The 27,095-nt window shown below is 39.0% G+C and overlaps 1 protein-coding gene across 2 annotated transcripts in view; it reads left to right on the top strand.

The window, feature by feature from the left end:
• The first annotated feature begins 1,294 nt into the window (after window positions 1-1,294).
• LOC118853422 (glutamyl aminopeptidase) overlaps window positions 1,295-27,095 on the top strand; it is a 126,254-nt gene continuing 100,453 nt past the window's right edge. For both annotated transcript variants that reach the window (XM_036763508.1, XM_036763507.1), the window contains exon 1: window positions 1,295-2,040. In XM_036763508.1, the coding sequence (XP_036619403.1) occupies window positions 1,400-2,040 (641 nt within the window). In that variant the 5' untranslated portion in view covers window positions 1,295-1,399. The remainder of the gene's footprint in view (window positions 2,041-27,095) is intronic.

Below are 27,095 nucleotides of genomic sequence, written 5' to 3'. Positions count from 1 at the left end.
GGAAAAGAAAAATTAAAAGTGAAGACACAAATAAGAACACTGAGTTCTTAGTACCTGGAAGGTCTTGTGGACAGAAACAGTTAATAAGTCTCCCCAAAGCAAATGATTTCCAACAAGTAACTTGCAGGGTCCTAGGATCATAGCTCTAGAATTGGAAGGGACCTCAGAGGTTACTCATTTTATAGGTGAGGAAACTAAGGTTACATGGATAGTAAACATGCGATATTAGAACCCTAGCTATAGAGCTGGGAAAGATCTCAGAGATCACCTAGGTCAACCCTATATTTTACAGATAAGGAAACCGAGGCCTAAGAAATTAAGTGACTTGTCCAAGGTCACACAAGTATCAAGGGTGGGATTTGGACCAGAGTCCTTTGAATTCTGTCAGCAGAATATGAGTAATTCCATGATATGAAAAAAAAAAGGAAATTATTGTTTTGCTGTCAAAGTTTTGGGGAAAAAAGGCTGTTTATTCCACTTTCTGAAACGCACTTTCAACGGAATTTTTCCTGATAAAAAGTAAAACAGGGAGGAAAATGGAATACTCTTGGAGGCAGAAGTTTTTTTTTTTTTTTTTTTTTTTTTTTTTTGGCAGGAACTCTCCCTCCCTCCCTCCCTCTCTCTCTCTCTCTCTCTCTCTCTCTCTCTCTCTCTCCTCTTCATCTTTCCCTCTCCCCTCTGCTTCTTTCTCTGTCTCTGCTTCTCTTTTTGTCTTTCTATCTCTCTGTCTCTGTCTGCTTCCCACTATATTTTTCTGTTTCTCTCTCTTTTCTTTCTTTTTTCCTCTCTCTGTCTCTCTGCTTCTTTCTTTCTTCCTCTGTCTCTCTGCTTTTCTTTCTCTGTCTGTGTCTCTCTGTCTCTCTCTCCCCCCCAACCCCCGCCAGTGTCTCTGTATCTGTGTCCGTCTGTCTCTGTCTGTCTGTCTCTCTGTTTCTCTGTCTCTGTCTCTCTGAGTTGCTGACAGTGTCTTGGCATGCAACTATCCTCCAGTTGCCGATCACTCCAGCGCTGCTTTAACTTACTCCAGCGCAGGACTGATAGTGGGAGGCATGCAGATTTGCCATTTATAAGGGTAGTCCTAAAAATAGTTTTCTTTCTCAGACTTTGATGTCTTCGTCCACCAACTGAGTGCCTCTTTTTCAAACACTTTCCCCCTCCGGTTTACGAGTACGTCTCTCTTGAAGGGTGTGTTTGCCAACATGTTAGTATTCATTAACTGAGTGGCCAATAGGAATGTGAGGGGAGAGGAAAATGGGAGGGCCAAAAAGGAGGTGTGGGAATAGAAAACAGAGACCGTCGGTCTGGAGTTCCTTTCCAGATTTGAAAAAAAAAAAAGTCTGCCGAAAGTCGTGAAATCTGGTATCCTTTTCATGGTTCATACTTATCCTTGGAAACCAAGATGAATTCTTTGGAGTATGAGACTTCTAAGAGGTACTGTATAAGAAAAACGCATGTGGTCATTATCTGCGTAGTGGTGGTTGCTGTGGGATTAATAGTAGGACTTTCAGTGGGACTGACCAGATCTTGTAAGACATCTGAGCAGTCTGGACAAACCCCCACGATCCCGGGCTCCGCATCTTCAACTTCTGGACCTTCAACACTCGCGCCACAGGAGGCCAGTCTTTGCCCTGCCAGTACTGATGAAAGTGGCCCGTGGACGAGTTTTCGGCTGCCCACACACATCAACCCTGTGCACTACGACCTGGAGGTGAAGCCTGTGATGGAAGAGGATACTTACACAGGCACAGTCACCATCCACATCAATGTGACACAATCCTCCAAATACCTGTGGCTGCATCTCCGGGAGACGTGGATCACCGAGCCCTTTCCAACGCTGAAGAAATCCTCAGGCGAGGAGGTCCCAGTCACTCAGTGCTTTGAGTACACAGCGCAGGAGTATGTGGTGATTGAACTTGAGGAAGAGCTGCCTCCAAATGATGGAGACAGCACCTATCTCCTGACCATGAACTTCAAAGGCTGGCTGAATGGCTCCCTTGTTGGGTTCTATCGGACCACCTACACAGAGGATGGAGTAACCAAGTAAACGTTCATTTTAACTCTTCCTACCTCACTCCAATTTCTACCCGCTTTCCCCCTTTCTCTTTTTTTGCTTTTCTGCACTGCTTGCTGCTGCTACTTTCTCGCATTTGGTTTTAATTTTGCGCATTCATATGGGACACAAACTCTCACACTGTCTATACTAACAAAAAAGCATTTCAGAGCTCTGGGAAGGCTGCAGCAAGGGGGAAATGAGTGAGAGCCTTTTATTGTATTTAGGGAAAACGTAAGAGACGATATCTCGTCCTCAGCATTATTCCAAACTGCCTGGAGTTTGGCAATTATTCTACATAATTTCATAAGATGTAATAATAACGCTACCTTCTTGGACGGGTGAGTATGGCTTAAATTTGAAAATTTTGAAACACTTTTTGAAACAGGGTTTGCTAAATTTCACAATAATTTGAGAAGTGAGGAGAAACTGAGATACAGAGAGGTTAAAAGACATCCTAGGAAGGGTCACCGTCACCATCAAAGTGACATATCAGTGGCTGAGTCATGAATAGATGAAGAGCTGTTCATCATACTTCATTGGACGGTGATATTAAGCCCAGGGCTCTGAATCTTACCCAGCTTTTCTTCCCATTTTGGGGGGCATAAAAGACATAGTAGTGTTGTAATGGAGTCCAAAAAAAGTGCCCCACATCCTTCTTTTGGGGGCAGAGCCAGGCTGTGGCTTTGGAGAAGGAAGAGAGTCAGTTTTCTTGGGCTGCCTTGGAAACTCCAGAGTCCACCCTTTCTCCCCCATCTCTTCCCCAACTCTCCTCACCAATATGTGACCTTTTAAAAGTAAGCAGGGTTTGGAATTCTTCAGTACCACACTTGCGGGTCTCCACATGCTGCTGTTCTATAGTAACCTCTAGAATATCCTCTCCCAAACAGATTATTTTCCTTTCTTTAAAATTAAATTGTACTTGTTTTTTTTTCCAATTAGCAAAAATCAATTTCTCTCCATCTCACATCCCTCCCCATCAATAGAAAAAAAGAAAAGAAAGAATAGCAAAACCCTTTTTAAAAAATATGCAGTCAATTGACATAAATCCTATATCATTCATGTCTAAAAAATGTCTCATTCAGCGTGCTGGGTCCATCACCCCGTATTCAGGTATACTTCCTTAGTCCTTTAGAAGAGTGATTGGTCCTTGCTCTGGTCAGAGTTAAGAACCTTTAAAGTTTGTTTTTACACTGTTGTGGTTATCGTATAAATTGTTCTTTTTCTGCTCACTTTCCTGCATTAGTTTATGTGTTTTTTGAGGCTTCACTGAAACCATTGCTTTCATCATTTCTCATGGCTCGGTATTATCCCATTACATTCAGTTACCATTTGCCTCTGAATAGATGTGCGCCACCTTAGTTTCTAGCATCTAGATACTATAACAAGACCTACCAAACATTTATTTGCAGTAAAGAAGCAATCTAAGTGTCACAGTGGATAGAGCACACGGGGCTTAGAATCAAGAAGACTCATTTTCGTGAGTTCAAATCTGGCCCCAGAGGCTGTTGTTTAGCTGAATAGAAGACATCTAGATTTTCATCTGTTTCTGCGTCCAAGGTGTTGTGATATATTGTTTTAGTTGGAAGATATAAAAAAATTCTAATCTCACACAGATATGTAGTTGCAAAAGGGAACAGAATTTTAATAATCAAATAATTTCTTAGTATCATTATGAAAATCATTTTAACCTCACAGAGAACTGTTGCACTCTAGTAAGTGAACAATTAGAGAGTTACCATATTACATTGGACACGGCTTTATTTTAAAAAATATTCCTTTATTATTTATTATTATATAAAATATTCTTTTAATTTATTATTTATTTTAAATATTCTTTTCTTTTTAAATTTTAAAATATTTTACATTTGATTTATTTATATTTTAAATTTACATTAAATTATATTTTAAAATACTTTACATTTACATACAGTATATTTTACAGATGAGAAAACTGAGGCAAGCAGGATTAAGTGACTTGCCCAGGGTCGCACAACTAGTAAGTGTCTGAGGCCAGATTTGAACTCATGTATCCATGGCCCACCTAGCTGCCCTGTAACTCACTAGCATTGGTCAAATCACTTATGCTCTCTAAAACTCGGTTTCTGAATCTGAAAAATGGGGGTAGTAATATTCACTCTGACCATCTCAGAGAGTTAAGAGGATCAAGTGAAACAATTCATGTAAAGCATCCAATGAATCATGAAGTTCAGTTCAAATATCCCATCATCATCATCACCATCATCATCATCATCATCATCATTATCAAAATATGTCCATACTTAAGCATCTGTGTTTTCATCAATGAGGTACTCCCTTGAATATAGATGACAAATTTCTATCCCTTGACAGATGGCCTTCATGAGTGGTGGTGGTTAAAAACAAATTATCATCTCAGAGACAACCCTGTGGAGAAAAGCTTCCCCCAACTTAGCTAGACTAGGCCTGCTGTAACGTATAGACAACAAATTATGTCAGATTCATGTTCAAAGCCATTCCAGCTTGGTGGCATGTTCCAGAGCTTGTACTTCCTTGGCATAAGTTTTGAGAACCCAATATCAACTCGATAGCACAAGGTATGAGAACTCATTGGAAAAATTATCAACAAAATAATCCATTTTTAAAGAATTAGGAAACAATGCATAGACCCAAGCAGATTCTTGGATAACCTATTTTTAAAAAATTATTTACAATCATTTTCACACATTTTTCTCAAGGTGTGAACCCAATAAAAGTCTCATTGTGATGAAATCATTATAACTTATTACAGAAACAGCACACTGAAGGAAAGGGAGCCAAGTATGGAACAAGTTCTATGGCTGGCTTTATATTAGGTGTCCTTGTCTGGAAATAGACTAAGGTCTATATCATTATAGCTATTTTAATTCCTTTTGCTGTGCTTGTTATTAAGGCCTAGCATAAAGAAGTTATTGTTTAGTCGTGTCCAACTCTTTGTGACTGCATTTGGGGTTTTCATGCTGGTTTCATACTGGACTGGTTTGCCATTTCCTTCTCTAATACAGAGAAGGAAACTGAGGCAAATAGGTTTAAGTGGCTTGCTCAAGGTCACACAGCTAGTAGGTGTCTGAGGCTGGATTTGAACTTAGGTCTTCCTGACTCCAAGGCTGGTGCTCTGCTCATTGTGACACCTAGCTGCCCTGAGTTCAGATCCAGTCTCAGAAACTTAATAACTGTGATTTTGGGGAAGTCACTTCACTTCTGTCTGTGTTTCAATTTCATTAACTGTAAAGTGGAGGAAATAATAACTCTTTCCCAAGATTACATTTAAAGATTTACATTTAAATACAGGTATTTGTAAAGTGCTTGGTACAAATATTAACACATAGAAGACGCTTAATAAATGCTTGTTTCTTTCCCCATTCTTGTTTTTGTGCTGGAGAAAAACAAGGCAAGACTGAAACTCAGTTTTGCCTCAGTGGTGAATCTGTAGATGTAAGACAAAATAGGAAGAAAATGGTTTGTAAGGAAGATGACCTAAGCTTTCTCAGGTTCCATTTTGAGACAGACAGACTCCAAAGTTTACTACGGGTTTAATCAGTTATCAGGTTTAATCAGTTGTCACATTACATGGTACATTGGCAATGCTTTCTAGTACATGTAGTTTTGAAAACATCCTGGAACAAATTGAAAAATCTTCCTTGGACTGACCAGTCTTCTTTTTGTTGTGGACTGCAAGACCTGAGAGAGATTGTAGATTGATTTATAAGCTCCAATAATTTCCATCTAGCGTTTGCATTCCAGGGATAAGGGGAGGAAGTATGTGGGGTATGGGGAAGTAACACAAGAATGAGTGCGATTAGAGCAGCATAATTATTTCATATAACAGCAGGTTTCATAATCTATGACAGTCATAAAAGTTAAAGGTCTTGCATCTTCAAATTTGCATCTTTGTAATGCAGTTTTAAAGTAGAATAGAAATTAACGTGTACTCAATATAATTCCATCTCAAGATGAGTTGATCTACAGGGATGGGTACTAATATTGGACTTGCTAAACCTTGCTCTTAGGTCACCAACCTGTTGGTATTAGATCTGTTTGGTCAATTGGCCCTGTCTCCCACCTCGCTCCTCTTTCTTTCTTTCTTTCTCCTTCTCTCTCTTCTTTCTCTGTTTCTGTCTTCCTCTCTGTTTATCTCTCTCTTTTGGTCTCCCTCCTCTTTTTCTCTCTTTTCCATTTCTCTCTTTCCCTCTCTCTTTCCTCTCTTTCTTTCTCTGTCTTGTCTCTCTGTTTCTGTCTATACCTATCTCGGTTTCTGCCTGTCTGCCTTTGTCTCTCTCTGATTCTTTCTTTTTGTCTCTGTCTCTCTGATTCTCTGTCTCTGTCTTTATAGGACACTTATTGAAGTGTCCTATTATGGCTGTTTTTAAAAAAAAAATTCTGATTTTGAAAGTCCTATTTGCCATGAATATATTATTTGCCTCTCTCAATATGAAGCATGCAGGGCATAGCTATAGGTCACAGAAAAAATCTATGTGACATTCACACGTGTTAAAACTACAGCATTAGTTAATCACATTATCCTGAGTTTCTGCTTGAGTGTCACAAACTTAGGGCTGACAGAATTGGAGGCATTCTCCAGAAAGCCCAGCCTCTTTAACAGTGGGCCACTCAGACCTTGAGAAGCACAGGGGAAAGGGTGACTCATGGAGGGAACGAAGGGAACTCTCTACATCCCAACAGAAGGGGACAATTTCCCTTCCCTTTTTGCTGAGCCTAGCTAGATTCAGCTTGAGGTTTGTGGAAATAAATGAAAACTATCACTTTTCCTGGGCTGCCGTAGGATTGGAGAATCAGATTTGGGAAGGGACATCAGAAAACATCTAGTTCACTGTCCCTCTCATTTTACAGATGAAGAACTGAGGTCCTGAGACACTCTTGGGTCACATGGATAGTATCAAAGCTGTGATTTCAACGCAAATCTTTTGATACCAAATTTACCATTCTTTTCATGGCACTGTAGTTCCCTGGATTGATCATCAATCCTCCAAATTCCATCTCTGGGAGGGTGACCCCCAAAGATGTTATAAAATTCCATGTGACTCCAGAATTCTTTCCTATAACCTATCAGAGTCTAGAATCTCCTTTCTCCACCTGTCCCCCATCCAACCCCTACCCCACCACATATATACATATCACTTTTATCCTGTCTCTAACAGCTGGGTGGAAAAGTGGATAAAATATTTAACCTGAAGTCAGGAAAAATTGAGCTCAACCCTATCTTAGACAATCTTTCTCAGCCTCAGTTTCCTCATTTGTAAAGTGAGTATAATAACACCTACTTCGCTGGGTTGTTATGAGGATCAAATGAGCTAATATTTGTAAATCACCTTATGCAAACCATAAAACATTTCAGAAATGTTATTATTATTTCATACAATACATTCTGCTGCCTAGCTAGCCCTGATGTGGAAATCTCTTGCCTTCAGGGTACACTCTCCTTCCTTCGTTCCACCTCAGCATCTGGAACTCTTACCTCCACCTTTCTCTCTCTTCAGGACTGAAAGCTTTTCTTTATTTCATCTTCCTTTAGAGGTCTAAATTCTTTTCCTTTCTTTCTCAGTCTTGATTCACAATCTCCCTCTATCTCAAAATCTAATTACCTGAGTTTGACACTTTGACGTTTGGGACTCACACATCGATATTTATAATACTTTTATTACCTCCCCCCAACATGTTCATTAATTTGAAAAATGGTTTCAGAGGACTTACTATGTGCAAGGCACTGTGGGAAAAATGAGCCATATGAAAGGTATAATATCTGCCCTATAGGATCTTAGAGGGCATCTACTTATTATAGTGGAATGGATGCCAAATTTGGAGTTCCAGAACCTGAGTTCAAATACTGGGTCTGTCACTTATTCATTGTGGGACTGTGGAACATGTAATATGGGGGTTTGGAGTAGGTGACCTCTGAAGTTCCTACCAGCTCTAAAAACAAATATATGTAAAAAAATTCTCATGGATCTGTGATCTCACAGAATTGAGCATTCCTTCAGTGATGCATCCCATAACCAATCCACGTCTGCCTGCATTGTGTGACCTCTTGTCCATGTCTTCCCACAAGTGTGCCGTGCCCCAGGTGATACCTGAAACATGCTAAAGACCTTCCTCAATTTCCCCTGTCAACAAACACATTAAAGACCTTCCTTGACTTGTCCTGACACACAAAGGTGCCAGAAGAGTACTTTGGCTGGTTACCTGTTGTTCTCCACACTTGTCATGCAAGTGGCCTAGATTTTGTTCTGATCTTTTACTTCACTGATGACATCTTTTACTTCTGTTTTCTTCAAAGTTCCTTATTGGAAGCTTACTCCCATATACCACACATCCTCCCCCTTTGCATTTTGTATGGTTTTCATTTTTAATTCTTCAGAGATAGTTGTAGTCCATGCCTCAATGCTTCATACTGATGCTGGTAGAATATTGGCATTAAAAAGAGAGATCTTGTTTCCATGAGACACTAGAGGTCATTAAAAGAACTTTGCAATTTCCCAAAAGCAATCCATTCTGCTTGCCTTCATTTGTCCAATTAGCTGTTCATCTTGACAATTTGTCCCAGATCTGCATATTGATGATAGAGTTCTATGGGCTGTCCATTCAAATGAATGTCTCTGTCTAGATGAAGAATATCTGTTTCCTTTAGTCTTTGCTGTGTGGATGGTCAGGTCAAATCCTTCTGAGTGGTTACAGATTTCTTCTAGGAGGCTATGTAATCTGTTGTTCAGTTGTTTTCAGTCATGTCTGACTCTTCATGACCCCATTTGGGGTGGAGTACTGGAATGGTTTGCCATTTCCTTCTCTAGCTCATTTTTACAAATGAGGAACTGGGGCAAATAGGGTTAAGTGACTTGTCCAGGGTCACACAGGTAGTAAGTGTCTGAAGCCAGATTTGAACTCACAAAGATGAGTCTTCGTGATTCCAGGCCCTGTACTCTATCCACTGTATCACCTACCTGCCCAGCTAGATGTAATATCATCCACAAATAGGAGCATTTTAAAGACCTCACCACTCACAGGAATCCCTGTTTAACTTGCACTCTATGCTGTCTCTCCTTTATTGTGGTGCCAAATACCTTGGGTGAGCATAAAGTTCCCTACTGTTTGCAAAGGGTGATTTCTATTGTTATATCTTGCAAAGAATCTTGAATGATTTTAATGTTTGAATGGGAAAAACCTGTGTATATGCAATGAATACCATAGGACTAGGGCAGCTAGGTGGTGAGTGCCAAGACTGGAGTCAGGCAGACTCATCTTCCTGAGTTCAAATCCAGCCTCAGACCCTTACTACCTGTGTGACTGGGGATAAGTTGGTTAAAGCTGTTTGCCTCAATTTCCTCTTCTGTAAAGTGAGCTGGGGAAGGAAATGGCAAACCACTCCAGTATCTTTGTCAAGAAAACCCCAAATGGGTCATGAAGAGCTAGGTAGGATGTCTCAACAATAGTACTATAGAAATTCAGAAAAAGGCAATTCCATTTTGACCTTGCGTGACCTTGGACTAAGTGGGATTTGATGAGTAGGATTCTGATAGCAGAGAAAGGTAGGCAGATTTTGTTATGGGAAAGGTATGAACAAAAGCTGGGAGATAAAAGAAAAGTACAATCTTTGTTTAAACCCCGTTGAACATAGATACATAGGTACATAGATCATTTGTTCAAAGCTCATTTGAAGAGGGTTTGAATAAAGGAAGACTGAGATTATCGGGCTGGAAAAGAAAGATGAGAGAGCATTGTGAAGGACTTTGAATGCAGGTTAAGACGTGGCTTCATTCTTTAGGCTGTGGGGAGCCATTGAAGCTTTTTAATCAAGGGTATGACATGATAAAAGTGGTGTTTTAGGAAGATTAATTTTCCTAATGTATAAAATTATTTGTCATTGGGAGAAAATTAGAAATAAGAAGACAAGTCAGAAGGTATTTGCAGTAAGACAATTGTGAGATAATAAAGGCCTGAGTTAGAGAGATGGCAATGAGAATTGGGAGGAAGGGATGGATTCCAAAAACAAATGAAGATTGAATGGGATTGAAGATCAATTGGATGTGGGGTTTAAGGGACATGACTTTGAAGTTTCAGGCGTAAGTGACTGGCAGAATATAATGTTAAAAATAAGTAAGATAAGAGGAGAATCTGGCTGAAGGTGAGCAGGGAGAGAACAGAAAATAACATATTTTTTTACATTGTACAGAAAGACAGCCAGCATGGTGAAGTGGATAGATAGAGGCCTTGGAGCCAGAAAGACCTGTGTTCAAGTTCTGCCTTTGACACATCTTGACTGTGTGACTCTAAACAAGTCACTTAACTTCTCAATCACCCAGGCAACTCTCTGATGAGAAGTTGCAGAAAGATGCCAACCTGATTTAGTAGAGGGAGTTTTCCTCGTCCTATACTAGTAAAATCACAGGTCCAGTCCCTAACTCTTCCTTGTCAGCAAAATTCATGCCAAATATAGTGGCCTGTGTTGACACCACACTAGCACAGTCTTCCTTTTTATTAACAATGACTAAAGCAAAAAAAAATAGAATATGAAGCATATGGTCAGTCATAATCATGTTATTTTTGTTGGTGTTGCTTAACTGTTTAGGGGGAATATACTTTGTCAGGGGGTGGGAAGTGTGAGTGGAGTCGTTTAGACAAAACAATACACATAAGTATATAAAAGTAGAGGAATATTGTTAGAAAAAATGATGACTTTCAAGGTGATTGAAAAATGTCCACATGCAATTCCAAAGGAGTCATATATAATATTTATCACCACACCATATGTACACATATAATGCATAATATAACTAAAGGTATATATACATGTATATGTAGTGTGAACCATGGAAACAATCATGAAGTGCTTTCTAAAAGTTGTTCAATTAAATAATGAGGGTTGTATCATTGACACACACATGTATATGTGTGTTTACAATTATGTATGTATATCATATCATAAGATATCTCACTGGACCCTCACACTAAACAGATCTTCAACTGAACTCTTAATTCCTTCTCTCTTTTTGCCCCTCCTCCAAACATCCCCATTTTTGTTGCTATAACTTCTATACTTCTTGGTCATCCTGGAAACTATCCATCCATCTATCTATCTATCTATCTATGTATGTACCTATCTATCTATCTGTATGTATGCACACACATATACACAAACATACTTGCATGCACATATTCACACACATGCTTCTTTATATGTGACCATACATGTATATATACATACATATAGAGACACATGTGTGTGTAGAAGTGAATTCTTTTCAGTTGCAGCTTTTCACAAAGCCTGTCTAAGGGGAAGACAGCTTATGATTTGTGTCAATAGAGTAAGGACTCATGCTGAGAAAATCACAAGTTCCCAAATAATTGAAGCATTATTAGTTTGAGGGTTGGTGCAGAAACAGGAACTTGGAAAAAAATATTCAAAAAGTGAAAAGAAAAGGAAAAAAAAAGGATTGATGTCAGAGTCAGAGAGCTCCCCTGGGTAGTCAGGAAGAGGAGTGTGTTACCAGCCAGTCCTAGCTTTGACAGGAGGATGTGATCCAATTGTGACTCTGCTATATGCGTGATCTGTGTGGGCAGGTCTCTTAGGCTCTCTAGTCCTCAGTTTCATCATCTGGAAAATAAAGAATTTTGGACTAGAGCCTTTTCTGGCTTAAATCCTATACTCCTCTGATAAGTCATCCAAGTTGGGGGCCACCACGGGAATCTTTCCAGCTCCCCAAAAGGGGGGACAGGAAAAGAACTGCTTGATAAAAAGGTGAGGGAAAGATATTATTGAACGTGTGGCCTCTGGTAACAATAAGAATAATGATAATAACTTACATTTTATATGGTATTTTCAGTTGCAAAGCACTCCCCACCCTGAAATTCCACGAAATAATTAAACTCAGGCTTATAGAGCTTAAGTGATTTTGCTCCAGTAACAAATGAAAGTCCCACAATGCAAGCACTTTACATTTTGAGAGGTTCTACGTAGGTAGTTACCCTGCTACCTTCCATGGATTGGGGCAAGAACAATTGCAAACAATTAGAAGAATCTATTTAGGGAAAAGGGGGCTGGTCCCAGACGTGACTGAAAAAGAGAAAACCGGAGTCTGGGTTGAGTCCAAAGTTCCCCTGACTACAACCACCAAAGGACAGGTCAGGAGAAGTCAGCCCAGTTTGTCCTGGAGAAAGCCTTATCTGATCCTTGTCAGCAGTGCTGAGATGACAGTTTGCCCCCATGTTCCCATGCTAGAGAGTGTTTCGATTTATGGGGGATGCAGCAAGCTAGAAGGATCCTAGCCGGCTACAGGAAAGACCGTTTTTTGATGGGACCAAAGGTGTAGAGCTAGAGCCTAGACAAAAAGAAAAATAATGCTCCCTTAGGGATCACGGAAGCAAAAGAAAGCCATGGCTTGGCTTGGGAGTAGAAATTAAGCTGTATCCTCAATGGCAGAGTCATTTAAGTACAATAATATTTTTCAAGTTTGCAAAGTGCTTTCTATAGGTTATCTCATTTGATTCTAGCAACAGCCCTGTGAGGTGGGTGCTGTTACTATTCCTGTTTGGTGCATATTATCCCCATTTTACAGATGACAAAACTGACACTGAGAAAGCTTACATGACTTACCCAAGTTCACATAACTAGAAAATGTCTGAGGCAGGATTTGAATTCAAGTCTCACTGACTTTGACTCAGGCAATGTATGGAATAGAGCATCAGATCTGGAGTCATTTAATATCTTGGAATCTCATTGTCTTCCTCAGTAGAATGGGGTTAACAATAGCACCCACCTCTCAGGCTGGTTGAGGATCAAATGTAACATGATAATATGTAAAATCTTTGTAAACTTTAAAATGCTAGCTGAATTTTTTTGGCCTTTTTTTAGATTTGATTAATTATTTTTTTCAACATTCACTTCCATAAGCTTTTGAGTTTTTTTTGGGGGGGGTGAGGGGGAAGGGAAGGCAATTGGAGTTAAGTGACTTGCCTGAGGTCACACAGCTAGTAAGTTTGTCAAGTGTCTGAGGTCAAATTTGAACTCAGGTCCTCCTGACTCCACCTAGCTGCCCCAGCTTTTAAATTTTTAAATTTTCTCTGTCTCCCTCCCCTCATGCCTCCCCAAGACAGCATGCAATCTGATATAGGCTCTGCATATACATTCTTACTAAACGTTTTTACATTAGTCATGTTGTATAGAAGAATTAGAATGAATGGAAGGAACCATGAAAAAGAAAAATGAAACAAAACAAAACAAAAAAAGAGAGGGAAAATAATATACTTCCATCTGCATTCAGACTCCGTAGTTCTTTCTCTGGATGTGGATGGAATTTTCCATCATGAGTGTTTTGGAGTTGTCTTAGGTCCTTGCATTGCTGAGAAGAGCTAAAGTGCTAGATGAATTTTGTCAAGTCATTGTGTCCAACTCTTTGTGATCCCCTTTGGGATTTTCTTAGCAATACTGGAGTGGTTTACCATTTCCTTCTCCAGCTCATTTTACATATGAGGAAACTGAGGCAAATAGAGTTAAGTGATTTGCTGAGGGTCACAGAGCTGGTAAGTGTCTGAAGCCAGATCCAAATTCAGGAAGATGTGTCTTCCTGACTCTAGGCCCGGCACTCTATCCATTGTGTCATCTAGCAGTTCCTTCCTTCCTTCCTTCCTTCCTTCCTTCCTTCCTTCCTTCCTTCCTTCCTTCCCTTTTCTTTCTTCCTTTCCTTCTTTCTTTCTTTCTTTCTTTCTTTCTTTCTTTCTTTCTTTCTTTCTTTCTTTCCTTCCTTCCTTCCTTCCTTCCTTCCTTCCTTCCCTCCTTTCTTCTCTCTCTCCCTCCCTCTCTTCCTCCCTTCCCTCCCTGATTTCCTTCCTTCCTTCCTTCCTTCCTTCCTTCCTTCCTTCCTTCTTCTTCGTTCCTTCCTTCCTTCCTTTTTCTTTCTTTCTTTCTTTCTTTCTTTCTTTCTTTCTTTCTTTCTTTCTTTCTTCTCCTCCCCTTCCTTTTTCTTCTTCTTCTTCTTCTTCTTCTTCTTCTTCTTCTTCTTCTTCTTCTTCTTCTTCTTCTTCTTCTTCTTCTTCTTCTTCTTCTTCTTCTTCTCAAGGAAATAAGCATGAGAACTAGAAGGGTAGGTAGTTAATAGTGACCGAGTGATAAGATTCCCTTAAAAGTTCATATCTGCACACTGTATAAAAGTTCTGTAAAGAGCTGACACGGTAAGTATTTATGGAACCACAAGAGAAGGGAAGGGAAAAATCCATGACCCTAAGGGCAGTATTCAGCAAGTAATCATTGACTATTCTGTTGGACAGCATTGTGAAATACTAGTCTTCCTTTGGGAGAAATTATGTATGTCACTGAATGTATGTTAAAAGCCTTCTCTGTATTATAAACTATAATGGCAGAATTCTGGAAGACCCTCCTCCCATAGCTGGAGCATTTTCAGGAATGAATCATCAAAAAGCACTTTGGGAAAGGAACAACCATGGTAATGGGAAATGACTTGGAGTGTCAATGGGCTTAGGGTCTGCTGGTCACTTCTCCCCTTTAGATGGACAAAGAGCTGGTCCCTTAGACAGAAAAAGGTAATATACTGGGCTAGCAAAATGGAGACACTGCTACCACTGGGAAGACTGAGCCAAGAAGTAGCTAGGTGTCATGATGGATGGAATGTAGGACTTGGGGTCATGAAAACCCGAGTTCAAGTCTTGTCTCAGACACACACTAGCTGTGTGACCCTTGGTGAGTTCCTTCACCTTTGTTTATCTCAGTTTCTTCATCTGTAAAATCAGACTAATAATAGCACCCACCTCCCAGGGTTGTGAGGATCAATGAGATAATAATTGTAAAGCACTTAGCACAGTGGCTGGAATATGGTAAGTGCTATATACATGCTAGCTATACTTCTTCTTCTTCTTATTAGTGATGACTCTTTGTGTGGCAGTGGGCAAATAATACAATTTCCTCACTGGTAAAATGAATGAAATGGACAAGAAGGGCTCTGAAATCTCTTCCTGCTCTAGATCTGTGATGGCTAGTAGTAAAGGCTATTATAAATGACCATTTATTTATTTAGACAAAATAATAGTTATTATAAATAATAACAATGTTTGTTACATCTAATAAAAGTGGTAAATATTAAATACAGTTCATACGGAGTAAATAGAGAAAGAAATGAGTCATGGGTGAAAATAGGCCTTTCAGGTCCCAGGGCATTGAAGACTTCCATGATTAGTGAAAGAGAAAGCTGAAAGGTCAGTGGAAATAAGAATTTGCTTTCCTCATCTAGTAAACAGGGAAAGATTTACAGAGACAAAGGACAGCTATGCAGCAGAAGTCCAGAATGGCCTGGATCCAGCGAATATGATCTAGGGAAAATCATACCCAGAGATAAGACTAAGAACATTGGAAGAGGGACTGAGCCTCAATCATCGGGTTTTTAATTGACTCTTAGGTTAGCCCTTTTTCTCATTTTCAGGTTAAACTGCTTCATTAGCTCCTCTCCTGTAGCTCCTCTGTCCTTTGGTATCATAACTTCACTCCCCCCACTCCTACTCCCATCCCAAGCATAACCAGGGTTTGTTCTCGGCATCCTTGGGCCCTAAGAAAGGGTGCTCCTTTCTTGAAAGTGAGTGCCAACTCAATTGGGCCTCAGGTGAGTATCTTGATTGCCTTAATTTAGTACCCAGATGAATTCAGAAAAATAGACTTGGAAAGATTTGTTTCAAACTCCACCCATTTAGCGTTTCTGTACCATTTGTGAGGGAGCATTCTGTCCTTGATAGGTTGAAGTGAAGTCCTGAGAGATGAGGGAATTTAGAGAAAGAGAGAGAGAGAGCATAAAAACCCAAGAGACACTGGAATGGGGCTGTCTGCGGAAGCTTGTCCCTTTCTGCCTCCCAAATGGTAGGACAGTAAGACACTCAGGGCTGAAAATGATGAGGGTGTTTTCAGTTAATCAAGCAATAAGCATTTATTAAGCACTTACCTACTATGTGCCAGGCCCTGGGGATACAAAGACAAAAAATATTAACTTGAAGTATACTTCTAGGACTATGATCTTGGGCAAATGATTTCAAAGGTTAAAGCTGAAAAGGATCTCAGAGGCCATCTAGCCCAACCCCTTAGTGTTACAGATGAGAAACTGAGGCCCAGAAAGAATAAGTGATTCAGCTAAAGTTGCAAGTAAGTAGTGGAGTCAGGATTTCAACCTAGGTCCTATAACCATAACTTCACATTAGATTGGGAGCCTCTTGAGGGACTGTCTTGCTTCTTTTTGTATCCCTAGCACTTAGAACATTGCTTGGCACATAGTAGGTGGTTAATAAATGTTTACTGACTGATTCTAACTCTTTCCCCTGGACTATGCCTTTCTAACCCTCAGTTTCCTCATATATAAAATGAGGATTGAACTAGATGATCTCTGAGATCCCTTAAGGCTCCGATTTTGCAGAATATGTGTCTGAGAGTACTATATTCTTGGTAAAGCAAGGAGAATAGTACAGCTGAGCTGTAGAGACAGGAAGTGGGGAAGGGAAGGGAAAAGGAAGGGAAAAAGCATTTATATGCACACTTACTACGTGCTGGATGCTTTTATAAATATTACTTCATATGAAACTAACAACAACCCTGTAAAGAAAGATGCTATTATCATCAGGAAACTTCCTAGCTCCAAGCCCAGCTCTCTATCCATTGTACCACTTAGCTGCCTAAAGGCAGCAGCTGATGCTGGTAGCCCTAAGGAGAACACTAACTTCCCCAACAGTGGGACTCTGCAGCCAGCATATCACAGAACTTCCATTTTATTTACAAAATAACTCTCCTCCTATTCCTTGTGTAGAACCTTTTAAAAAATGCTTCAAGGAAGGAGAGAAAAAGAAACAGGTAAGACCCTGGCACAGTGAAACCTTGCAGCTGTCTTCAGTTGTTGAATGTTCCTCGGTGTAGGGTGAGTTTTTATCCAGTTCGGGCTGACCACTGGACTTAGGCCCAGAGAACGGTAAAGGGGTTTGCTTGTAATAAATCTGTCTCAAAGTCAAGATTAGTGAAAGACGCATTATTCAGAGTACTTTTTGCCTCATTTCCTCTGGGGTATGTCTGGGGCATCCTGATAGCCAGAGTCCTTGGGATCCTGGAATTTGGGCTCACTGCATCACAGGATCTCACAGAGTAACTCCAAAAAGAACTTCCCTGTGAGAAGGGGAATATGTTTCCTGAGATAAAATCTACTAAATCCCTTCTATCAGCTTTCAAGGACACAACAATATGTCCTCTAAAGTAAGATAAAGGTAAAGAAGAGGAAAATTAAAAAAAAATCATCTTAAATTTTTTATCCATATCTTCTGTTTATATCACCTCCATACCCAGGTATATCCTCCCCTCCTTTCTCTTTCCCAGTGTCATCTCTTGTAATGTAGATTTTTTAAAAAAGCATTTCAATGTAATGATTTAGGGCAATTCCAAAAGACTCATGATGGAAAAATGCTATCCCTGTCCAGAGAAAGAACTATGGAGTCTCAATGCAGATTGAAGCACACTATTTGCTTTTCTATCTTTCTTGTGGTTTTTCCCTTTTGCTTTGATTCTTCTTTCACAACATGACTAATGTGGAAATGTGTTTAATATGATTGTTCATGTATAGCCTATATCAAATTGCATACCCTCTTGGGGAGGGGGGTGGTTAGGGAAGGGGAAAAATTTGGAACTCAAAATCTTATGAAAGTGAATACTGAAAACTAAAAATTAATATTTTTTTTAAAAAATGAAAAAAAAGAAAAAAAATCAAGCCAAAATCATTTTTAAAAAGCATTTCACCAAAACTAACCAACACATTGAATGAGTCTAATATTATCTATACGTGGCTCTATATTCATAATCCCTTGACTTGGCAATTATAGGAGATAGTTTTCTTTTTTTTTCTTAAGACTTTCTTGTGTTTTCTTCTGGGTCAGGCTAGATTAAATTACATGACATATAAGCCTTCTCTTGCTTATCTGTTTCTCATATTTAACATGTTTTACAGAGACATAATATCTCATCTCATTTATATGCCTCAGTTTATTTAGTCATCCGTCAATCAATGAATATCTGCTTTACCTCAGTGGATTTGCTACTACAAAAAGTGCTGCTTTAAACATTTTTGTGGATATAGTACCTTTCAATCTTTAAATTACTTGGAGTATATTCTTAGCAGTGGGATCTCTGCCTCAATGGATATAGATATTTTTGTCATTTTCTTTGCATATTTCCCAACTTTTAGACCATTTCACAGATCTGCCAACAGTATATTAGAGTGATATGTTTCCATATCCCCTCTAATGTTGACCATTTTCATCTTTTGTCATCTTTACCTTTCTATTGGGAGTAAGGTGAAACCTCATGTAATTAAATTTTGATTTGTTAAAATTCTAATTGTCAACATTAGTTTATTCACTTGTTCTTCCAAAAGGTCTACTGAACTAATAATAAATCTGTTCTTTCTAAAGAAGAATAGATTGTCTTCGTGTTTTCTTGTAATGGTAGGATTCTCTATCTTTTATCATTTCTTTTATCTTAAAAACAAGGAAAGCAATAGAAAAAAAAAAGAGTAGGTTTATCTGCTATCATATGTCCAGAATCTAAAGCTAAATCGACATGGAAAAAGTGAGCTGGAAACTAAAGTTGAGACAGTTACCTGGTTCACCATGAAACCATGATGGAAAAACAAAACAAAACAAAAATTGCTGTAGTTTTTTGATCTGGACAATCTAGATTGTTCAAGTTCTCAAGATAATGGACCACTCTCCTCCCCACTTGACTTGGCCCAGCATCGGAGCAGTCATGGAATGGAGCATCTGGGGATCTCCATTCTAGTGCCAGGACTGCCACTAACTAGCTATGTGACCTAGGGAAAACCAAAAGATCAACTCGTTAGCCCAGTTTCTTCAAAATTAGATAATAACAAAATTTCAGAGTTGGAAGGGACCTCAGTGACCACAGAATCTATCCCATACTTGAAAAAGAATCCCTGATATAGCATAGTAAGTTTAAAGACCTCCAATGAAGGGAAATCCATCATCTTCAAAGGTAGCCCATTCTACTCTTGAATTAGCTCTAATTGATAAGAAGGATTCCCCACCCTTATGTCAAATCTAAATCTGTTTCTTCACAACTTTTCACTGGTTGTTCCTAATTCTACCCCCAGGGACGAGCAGAAAAAGCCAGATCCTAAGCATCAAAGTGAGTGAGTTGTACGGGCTAATTTCCAAGTTGTCTGATACTTCTGCAATCCTGTCTCCTGTGTCCTGTGTTCTTTTCCATGGCTCTTGCAGCTGTAGAGGAAGCTCTTTTTATAATGGCTTCCTTTGCCCCCTGCTGCTATTTAGCTGGCTGGATTGTTGATGTCCCTCTCTGGTTGACCACAGCATGAGCATTCTCATTGAAAACAGTACATAAGATGATTTGCAAGATATACAAAAGTTGATTTTTTAATTTTTAACCAGTTCAGACTAAGTAGCTCTGATTTGCTTCATCAGCATCCTCTCCTTTACAATCCTCTCTAAAATAATTTTGTTCTGACATATTTTAGAGTGGTTGGAAGGGGTGTTTTCTCTCATTAGCAAACTAATAAATTGCACAGGCTTGGCAAGAATCAGTGGGTTGAGCAAATGACTTATTAACACAGGGTAGAGTGACTCCTCTGCCATAGTCTGTCACCTCAGAAAATCCAGGTGGCATCAGAATTATTCAAGGCACACCTAAGAATAGCACCTAAGCACATTGTGTTCTTAAAGGGCTATTTTCCATGACTTTGCCTTACAGTGGATCTGAAAACATACTTGTAAATGAGTTTTAAACCAAACAAGGCCTCTTAGAATTTGTTTTCTAGGGTACTACTCATTTTTATATAGCACATAATCCGAGAGGTCCTCAGTCCTGTTTGCATAGAATTCTGATTACTCTTTCCAGAAGTTACAGTATCTTTATGGTCCTGAACAATTCATCGGGCTTCTCTGATTTTTTCATCAATTAAAAAGTTCCACCAAATGAAAAGGTATCAGGGGGTTATTACATGAAAACTTTCACAGCAGGTGATTGCCCTTTGCTAGATTTTGTACAACATTGAATTGTATCAAGTTACATCTTGAACTCAACTTGTGGTTTACTCTGATTTCTTAGAGGACTGCGGAGCCCAATATGTTTTCAAGGTGGCCATATCTTTGGTAATTTCTACCTTATTACAATGAAATTTGGTATCTAGTGATTACAGTTTCAGAAAGGTTATGGATCAATTTACTTTCTTAAAAGTAAATGTAGGCTTGTAGGAAGTGAATTAAACAGGAGAATAAATTAAACAATGACCACAATAATGTATGAGAAAAGAACATTGAATAACACCTTGGGAATTATGATCAACTCACTGTCAAAATGCATTTCCAAAGGACAGAGGGTGAAGCTTGCCTTCCAGATCTCATAACAGCAGTGATTATAGGTGCAGAAGGAGACATAGGTTGCCAGACATGGCCAATTTTTTTTTAATTAATGATATCTTTGATTCTTTTATATGACTTTCATTTCCCAATATAGTTAATCTTCTTTTATCCTTCTATCAAAGAAGAATCTCTTCTAATAAAGAAGAAGAAAAAAAGTTTGGCAAAAGAGCAATGATATTAACCAATTCTGGCATTGTATTCAGTGATCAGCATCCATAGTCCCCTACCTATGCAAAGAAGGAAGGCAAGTCCATTCACATTTCTCTTTCTGGAGGCCAAGCTTGGTTACGACAATTGCACAGCATTCAGTTTGAATTTGCTCTCTGTTGCTCTTTCTGTTACATTGTGGTAAACACTATGCAGACTATTTTCCTGCTTCTGCTTTACTCTGCTACGGTTACAATGTTGGAACTTCTCTGTTTTCTGTATAGATTTCAATTATTATAGAACAATGATATTCCACCACATTCAGGTACCACAATTAGGTCACTCATAAGTTTTTATTAAGTATTCATAATATAATTAACAATACAATCATTAATATATTATTTGAAACATACAAGTAATAATAAATGTCATGCGTAAGTATTAAGCATTAGTAATTTAAGTATTGACATGTGACATATAAGTATCAATAAATGTCACTCATAAATATTATTAGTAATATAAGTATTAATAATATATTATGTAGAGTAAATATGTATTAACAAATGCCATGCATCAGTATACATATTAATGATATATGTAATATACTACCCATAAATATTTGTTAATTATTAGTAATATAAGTATTAATGATACATTGTATGTAACATATAATATATATTCTATATATATATATATCATATAAGTGTTAATAAATAAGTCACTCATAATTTGTTTGTTAAGTGCCTACTCCAGAGGTGGGGAACCTATGGCCTTGAGGCCACATGTGGCCTTCTAGATCCTTGCGTGCAGCCTTTTACCTTGAGTCCAAATATTACAGAACAAATCCTTTTATTAAGGGGATTTTTTTCTCTGAAGTTTGGATTCACTCAAAGGGCTGCACTTGAGGACCTAGAGGGCCACACGTGGCCTTGAGGCTGCCGGTTCCCCACCCCTGGTCTACTCTGTGCCAGGATGGGGATTAAGTTAAGTGCTGGGAGTACAAAGAAAGGCAGAGGTTCTCCCTGCCCCTTTTGGAGGGGAAAAGGCAGGGCAATTGGGGTTAAGCAACTTGTCCAAGGTCATACAGCTAGTAAGTGTCAAGTGTCTGAGGTCAGATTTGAACTCAGGTCCTCCTGACTTCAGGGCCGGTGCTCTACTCACTGCACCACCTTGCTGCCCCAGGACCTCATGTTCTAATGGGAAAGACAATATGCAAAAAACTTTGTACAAGTAAGATATATACAGGATAAATTGGCAATTATCACAGAGCAAAAGCACTAAAGACTGGAAAATGCTTCTCACAGTAGAACAGAGCTTGGCTGAGATTGAAGGAAGCCAGGGAAGCCAGGAGATGGAGATGAATAGGGAGAAGAGATCCAAGCATGGGGGACAGCCAGTGAAAATGCTCATCATTTGGAGATGATGGAATGTCGTGTGTGAGAAATCCAGCCAGGAGACCAATCAGTGGGCATCCAGTTCTTTGTATCCATAGATTGCCACTATGAATACTTTGTTGTCTTAGGGGTCTTAACCTTTCTCCCTCCCTCCCTCCCTCCTTCCTTCCTTCCTTCCTTCCTTCCTTCCTTCCTTCCTTCCTTCCTTCCTTTTTTCCTCCCTCCCTCCATCCTTCCTTCCTCCCTTCCTTCCTTTTGTCTTTGACCTCCTTGGGGTATATACCTAGTAGTGGGTCAATGTGTTGATTTGTTTTGTTTTACTGTACTTACTAGTGAGAGGTTTGGAAAGTTACAGTAATATAAAACAAAAAAGGGGCAGCTAGGTGGCACAGTGGATAGAGCTCTGGGCTTGGAAATTAGGAAAACTCATCTTTCTGAGTTCAAATCTGGCCTCTGATATTTACTAGCTATGTGACTCTGGGCAAGTCACTTAACTCAGTTTCCTCATCTGTTTGTTTTGTTGGAGGACTAATGAGATCACAAGGGTGATGTCTTGACTTGTGTGTATATTAGATCCTTCTATAAAATGAACTAAAGAAGAAAATGGCAAGCCGCTTCAGTATCTTTGCCAAGAAACCCCCAAAAAGGAGTCATAAAGAATTGGACACAACTGAAATAACTCATCAACAGCAAACAAACAAAAAAGAAAAAGGCATTAATAAAACATTTTCAAAGGACAATGAACTTATGACCTGTAACAATTATGTGAAATAAAAATAATTATCTCCTTGGTCATATGCCACTTTACTTATGACAGGTCTGCAGAATTACTGGTTTTATCAGAATAATCACAAAAGATGAAGAGAGGCTTGACAAGATTAGAAAGGCTGTTCCTTTGCTTTCAGGTCAGAGGAGAAACTTGTATAAATACACATAGGGATGGCCTGTGGGACTAGGTAACCTCTAGGTTCTTCTGTAGTTTGGAATCTGTTCCCTGGAGAAAAAAATCTGGAAGTGGCCACTCGGCTGCTACATATGTGTAAGCTGAGATATATGGGATTCTTTGAGAACATCATAGGGCAAGGTGTGGGCAGGATGATAATTCACATTGCCAAGCATTCTTGCCACCAGGTTCTAATGGAAGGAAAACAAACATTTATACATGTGTCAGACACTGTGTTCCAAGTACTTTACAAATATTCTTATTTGATAGTAGGATGCTATGATTTATGATTTTATCTATCTATCTATCTATCTATCTATATCTATATATCTCACAACATCTTTACAAGATAGATGTCATTTTCTCCATTTTACAGTTGAGGAGGCTGAGGCAAGAAAGAGTTAGGTGACTTGCCCAGGGTCATACTGTGAATAAGTGCCTGGGGTCAAATTTGAACTCTGGTCTTCCTGACTCCATCACATCTAGTGTCCCAATCACTGTGCCACCTTATCTGCCTGTCAGTACCTTTCTTCTGCCTCTTTCAGAGGGGAATGAAAGTAACTCTCTTCTTGAATTCTTCAAGATCTCAGCTTGGAGACTGAAAGTAAGAGAGGACTGAGAAGAAGGTCCCTCTAATTCTCTTGGCTTGAGGAAGTCATATTCTCCAGCTGCTTGGGGTGGTGGTGGTCGTCATTTTGGTCTGGAACTGTGTCATTAGTATTCTGGCGAGAACACTCCCTCTACAAATACAAATTGATATCTGTTCTGGAATTTATCTCCTAAAAAAGGTTGCTGGGCCACTGAGATGTTCAATGTCAAATGACCATCTGCCAGGGTGGGGACTTGATCCCAAGTCTTTCTGACTCCTACTTTGACCCACTACGCCTGCTTCTTTTTCAGGCTAGAGCTGAGAATATTTTAAGAATATTGATAACTTCTTTTCTTCTTCCATTTCATCAACAACCACTCTTTTGGTTTTTTAATTTTCTTTTTAATGAACAAAATTTTATCTATTTTCCTTCCCACTCTCCCCTCACTGCCAGAAAAACAACCACAAACAAAATCTTTACATTAGATCTGCATAGTCAAGCAAAAGGAATTCCTCCTTTGTCCATTGCCTTGACCTTGAGCCTTTTGCATTCTTGTGTCTGCTTGCCCTTGGCAACAATCTGCAGACAGTCACCTCCATTCAGGCTGCCATCACCTTCAGCCCACTAGCAGAACCGTTAGAAGTCACAAATAGAATCAGCAGATGCTGTGTCTGAAAGAAGGGTAGAAAAGGGACAGACAGTCCACATTTTATGAATATGTTTGTTATTTCTGGGGCACTGCTGGGAAAAGATTCTAAAACATCATTTCTTATTATTGTTCAGACTTATAAATTCCTTGGCATGAAAGTCTCACTACTGATGTAGAACAATGTCTGATTGGCAACTTATAGTCTTAGAGACAGGGACGACCAGGTGGCGCCACAGTGCATAGAGTACCAGGCCTCTAGTCAAGAAGACTCATCTTCCTGTGTTCAAATCCAGCTTCAGATACTAACTGTGTGACCCTGAGCAAGTCATTTAATTCTGGTTGCCTCAGTTTTCCCATGTGTTAAATGAGCTGGAGAAGGAAATAGCGAACTACTCCAGTGGAACCCCAAATGGGGTTATGAAGAATCAAATGTGACTGAAAAAAAAAGTCTTAGAGAGCAAGTTCACAAGCTACATATGCATCTGTATGTACATACATACATACACACATACATGCATACACGTATATACGCATACATACATACACATAGCAACATATGTATATGTCTAAGTATACATCATATCTTCTACAAAAAGTTGTAGCTTATTTCTTCATTGCCTTTATTTTATTTCTTCAATTTCTTTTTCTTGTCTTATTGCTATAGATATAATTTTTGTATGATATTGAAGAACAACAGTGTTATATAGCTACATATAGACAAATGTGCATATGTATATCACTTGTGTATACGTGTATGTATGTATATACATACATGTACACACATGCATACACTTATGTATGTATGTATTCTTGACTTCGAGATGGGATCATATTGGTAATATATCAATCAGTCATAAACATTTTTTATTAAACAAGCACGGTGTGCTAGGCAGTGTGCTGAGCACTGGGGATAAAGAAAGAGACAAAAGATAGTCCCTAGTCTCAAAGAGCTCAAAGATTGGGGCAGGGAATTCTTCCTGTAGAAGATGGGATTTTAGTTGGAGCTGAAGAAAGCCAGGGGTGCCAGTAGGTGGAAATGAGGAGGAAGAGCCTTCTACACATATATCATGCATATATTGCTATGCCACCATAAGTGAATTTCTCAATATAAATAGGTTTTTCACAGTGTGAATATTTACAGTTAAATTCAACATGATTTTATGATGTTTCTATTGGTATCCAGTACTAATAAATGCCTTAATCTGATCTATAAGGAAGTATATGGTGTAGCCTTTGCCCTCCAAGAATTGATTGTAAACTTGGGAACATTTTCTTGCTTCCTTAGTCCTAAAGAAGAGGCTAAGTTTTCTGTAAAAAACAAATCATCAATATAGAGAACAGTAGCCCTTCTTTCCTTTGGTTCTTCTGCCTTTTTTTTTTTTAATGCTCTATTTGGTTTCCCTTACATGGAGCATCATTTTGAATATTTACTCAGAGGAAAAATAGAAGATTTTTTTTCATACTATTTTGTATGTGGTATGGTATGTGCATGTGTGCACATATGTGTATACATATATGTTTGGTGCATGCGCATGTGTGTGTGTGTGTGTGTGTGTGTGTGTGTATGTTGGTTTGAACCTGGGCTCTCATTAGTGTAGGCAGCTCCTGACCAGGAAATTCGCTCTACCAATACAAGCAAATTAGTGCCTGCTCTGTAATTTATAAAGATTCTTCAGGAATGCAGGGGTTAAGTGATTTGCCCAGGGACACACAGCTTGAAACATTAAATGCTACATTTTAATATTCATATGCTAAAGGAGGCCAAAAAAATCTGGCTGAGGGTCTTCTCTTTGTTGTTCTGGCTTGAAAAACAAAGCAAACGGCTAATATATAAGCAGGATAGCGCCAAACACTGCCTTCTTTATAGAACACACTCTGGTTTTTGTCCCCAGCACCATGTAAAATGGAATGTGGCATTTGGGAGAGGGGCTGAGACAATGGAATGTACTCCCATATGATGACAGCACACAGCTGTCCTGTCCAGTCCTCCTAAGGAATGTTAGAAACAGCCTCTCCAGCTTTGGTTCCTTTGGGATTCTTTACTCGTTTCTCAACCAGGTGGCAACAATTGCTTGTTTATCTTCTCATAGATTTAGAACTAGAAAGGATTTCCTGAATCAACCAGTCTAATTCTCTCATTTAAAAGTAAGGTAAAGAGTGAGGATTTTTCACTTAATTTCTGGTCTGTGAACTTTAAAAATGAGCATTGTATTTCAATATATTTTATTTTCTTTTGTTACTTTTGTATTTTATTTTTTTGCCCTAAAAAATGTTCTGAGAAGGGGTCCATATGTTTCCTCAGACTTCTAAAAGGGCTTTGTTCTGAACTCTTACTCTAGTCTAGAGAATACAAGGTCTGCCCCAAGTCAGAGATTTAATCAATATCCGAGCTGGAATTCGATCTCAGGTCTGCTAACTCCATATCTACTGTTCTTTCCATTAAAAAGAATCATGCTTCTCCCCTCACTCTCTCCCATGTCTTAGGATTTCAGAATTGAAAGGGACCGTAGAACTCATCTCAAAGAGCCTCTTAATTTAAACAATAAGAAAACCGAAGCCTAGAGAAATTATGTGATTTACCCAATGTCACAGAGGCAAATGAAGTTGAAATTTGAGGCCAAATTGTGTGACTATAATTTCAGTGCTGTCTCCATAATATCCTAATGAATCTTTTACCTATGCACCATCCCCAGACACTTTAATCTGAGGATTTTCTCAAAGTTTTCATTTCTTTTCTAAGCTAAAATTTTGAGAAAACTTTGATTTAATCCAAAATCTACTTACTGAATGCCCACTATGTGTAAGTTGGGGCTGCTAGGTGGCAGTGGATAAAACACTGGGCCTGGAGTCAGGAAAAATCTTTGTTGTG

Source organism: Trichosurus vulpecula, chromosome 6 (assembly GCF_011100635.1).
Source record: "Trichosurus vulpecula isolate mTriVul1 chromosome 6, mTriVul1.pri, whole genome shotgun sequence".
NCBI classification, from domain to species: domain Eukaryota; kingdom Metazoa; phylum Chordata; class Mammalia; order Diprotodontia; family Phalangeridae; genus Trichosurus; species Trichosurus vulpecula.
Note: the sequence above shows the minus strand (reverse complement) of the source record. Positions and strands in the feature narration are given on the sequence as shown.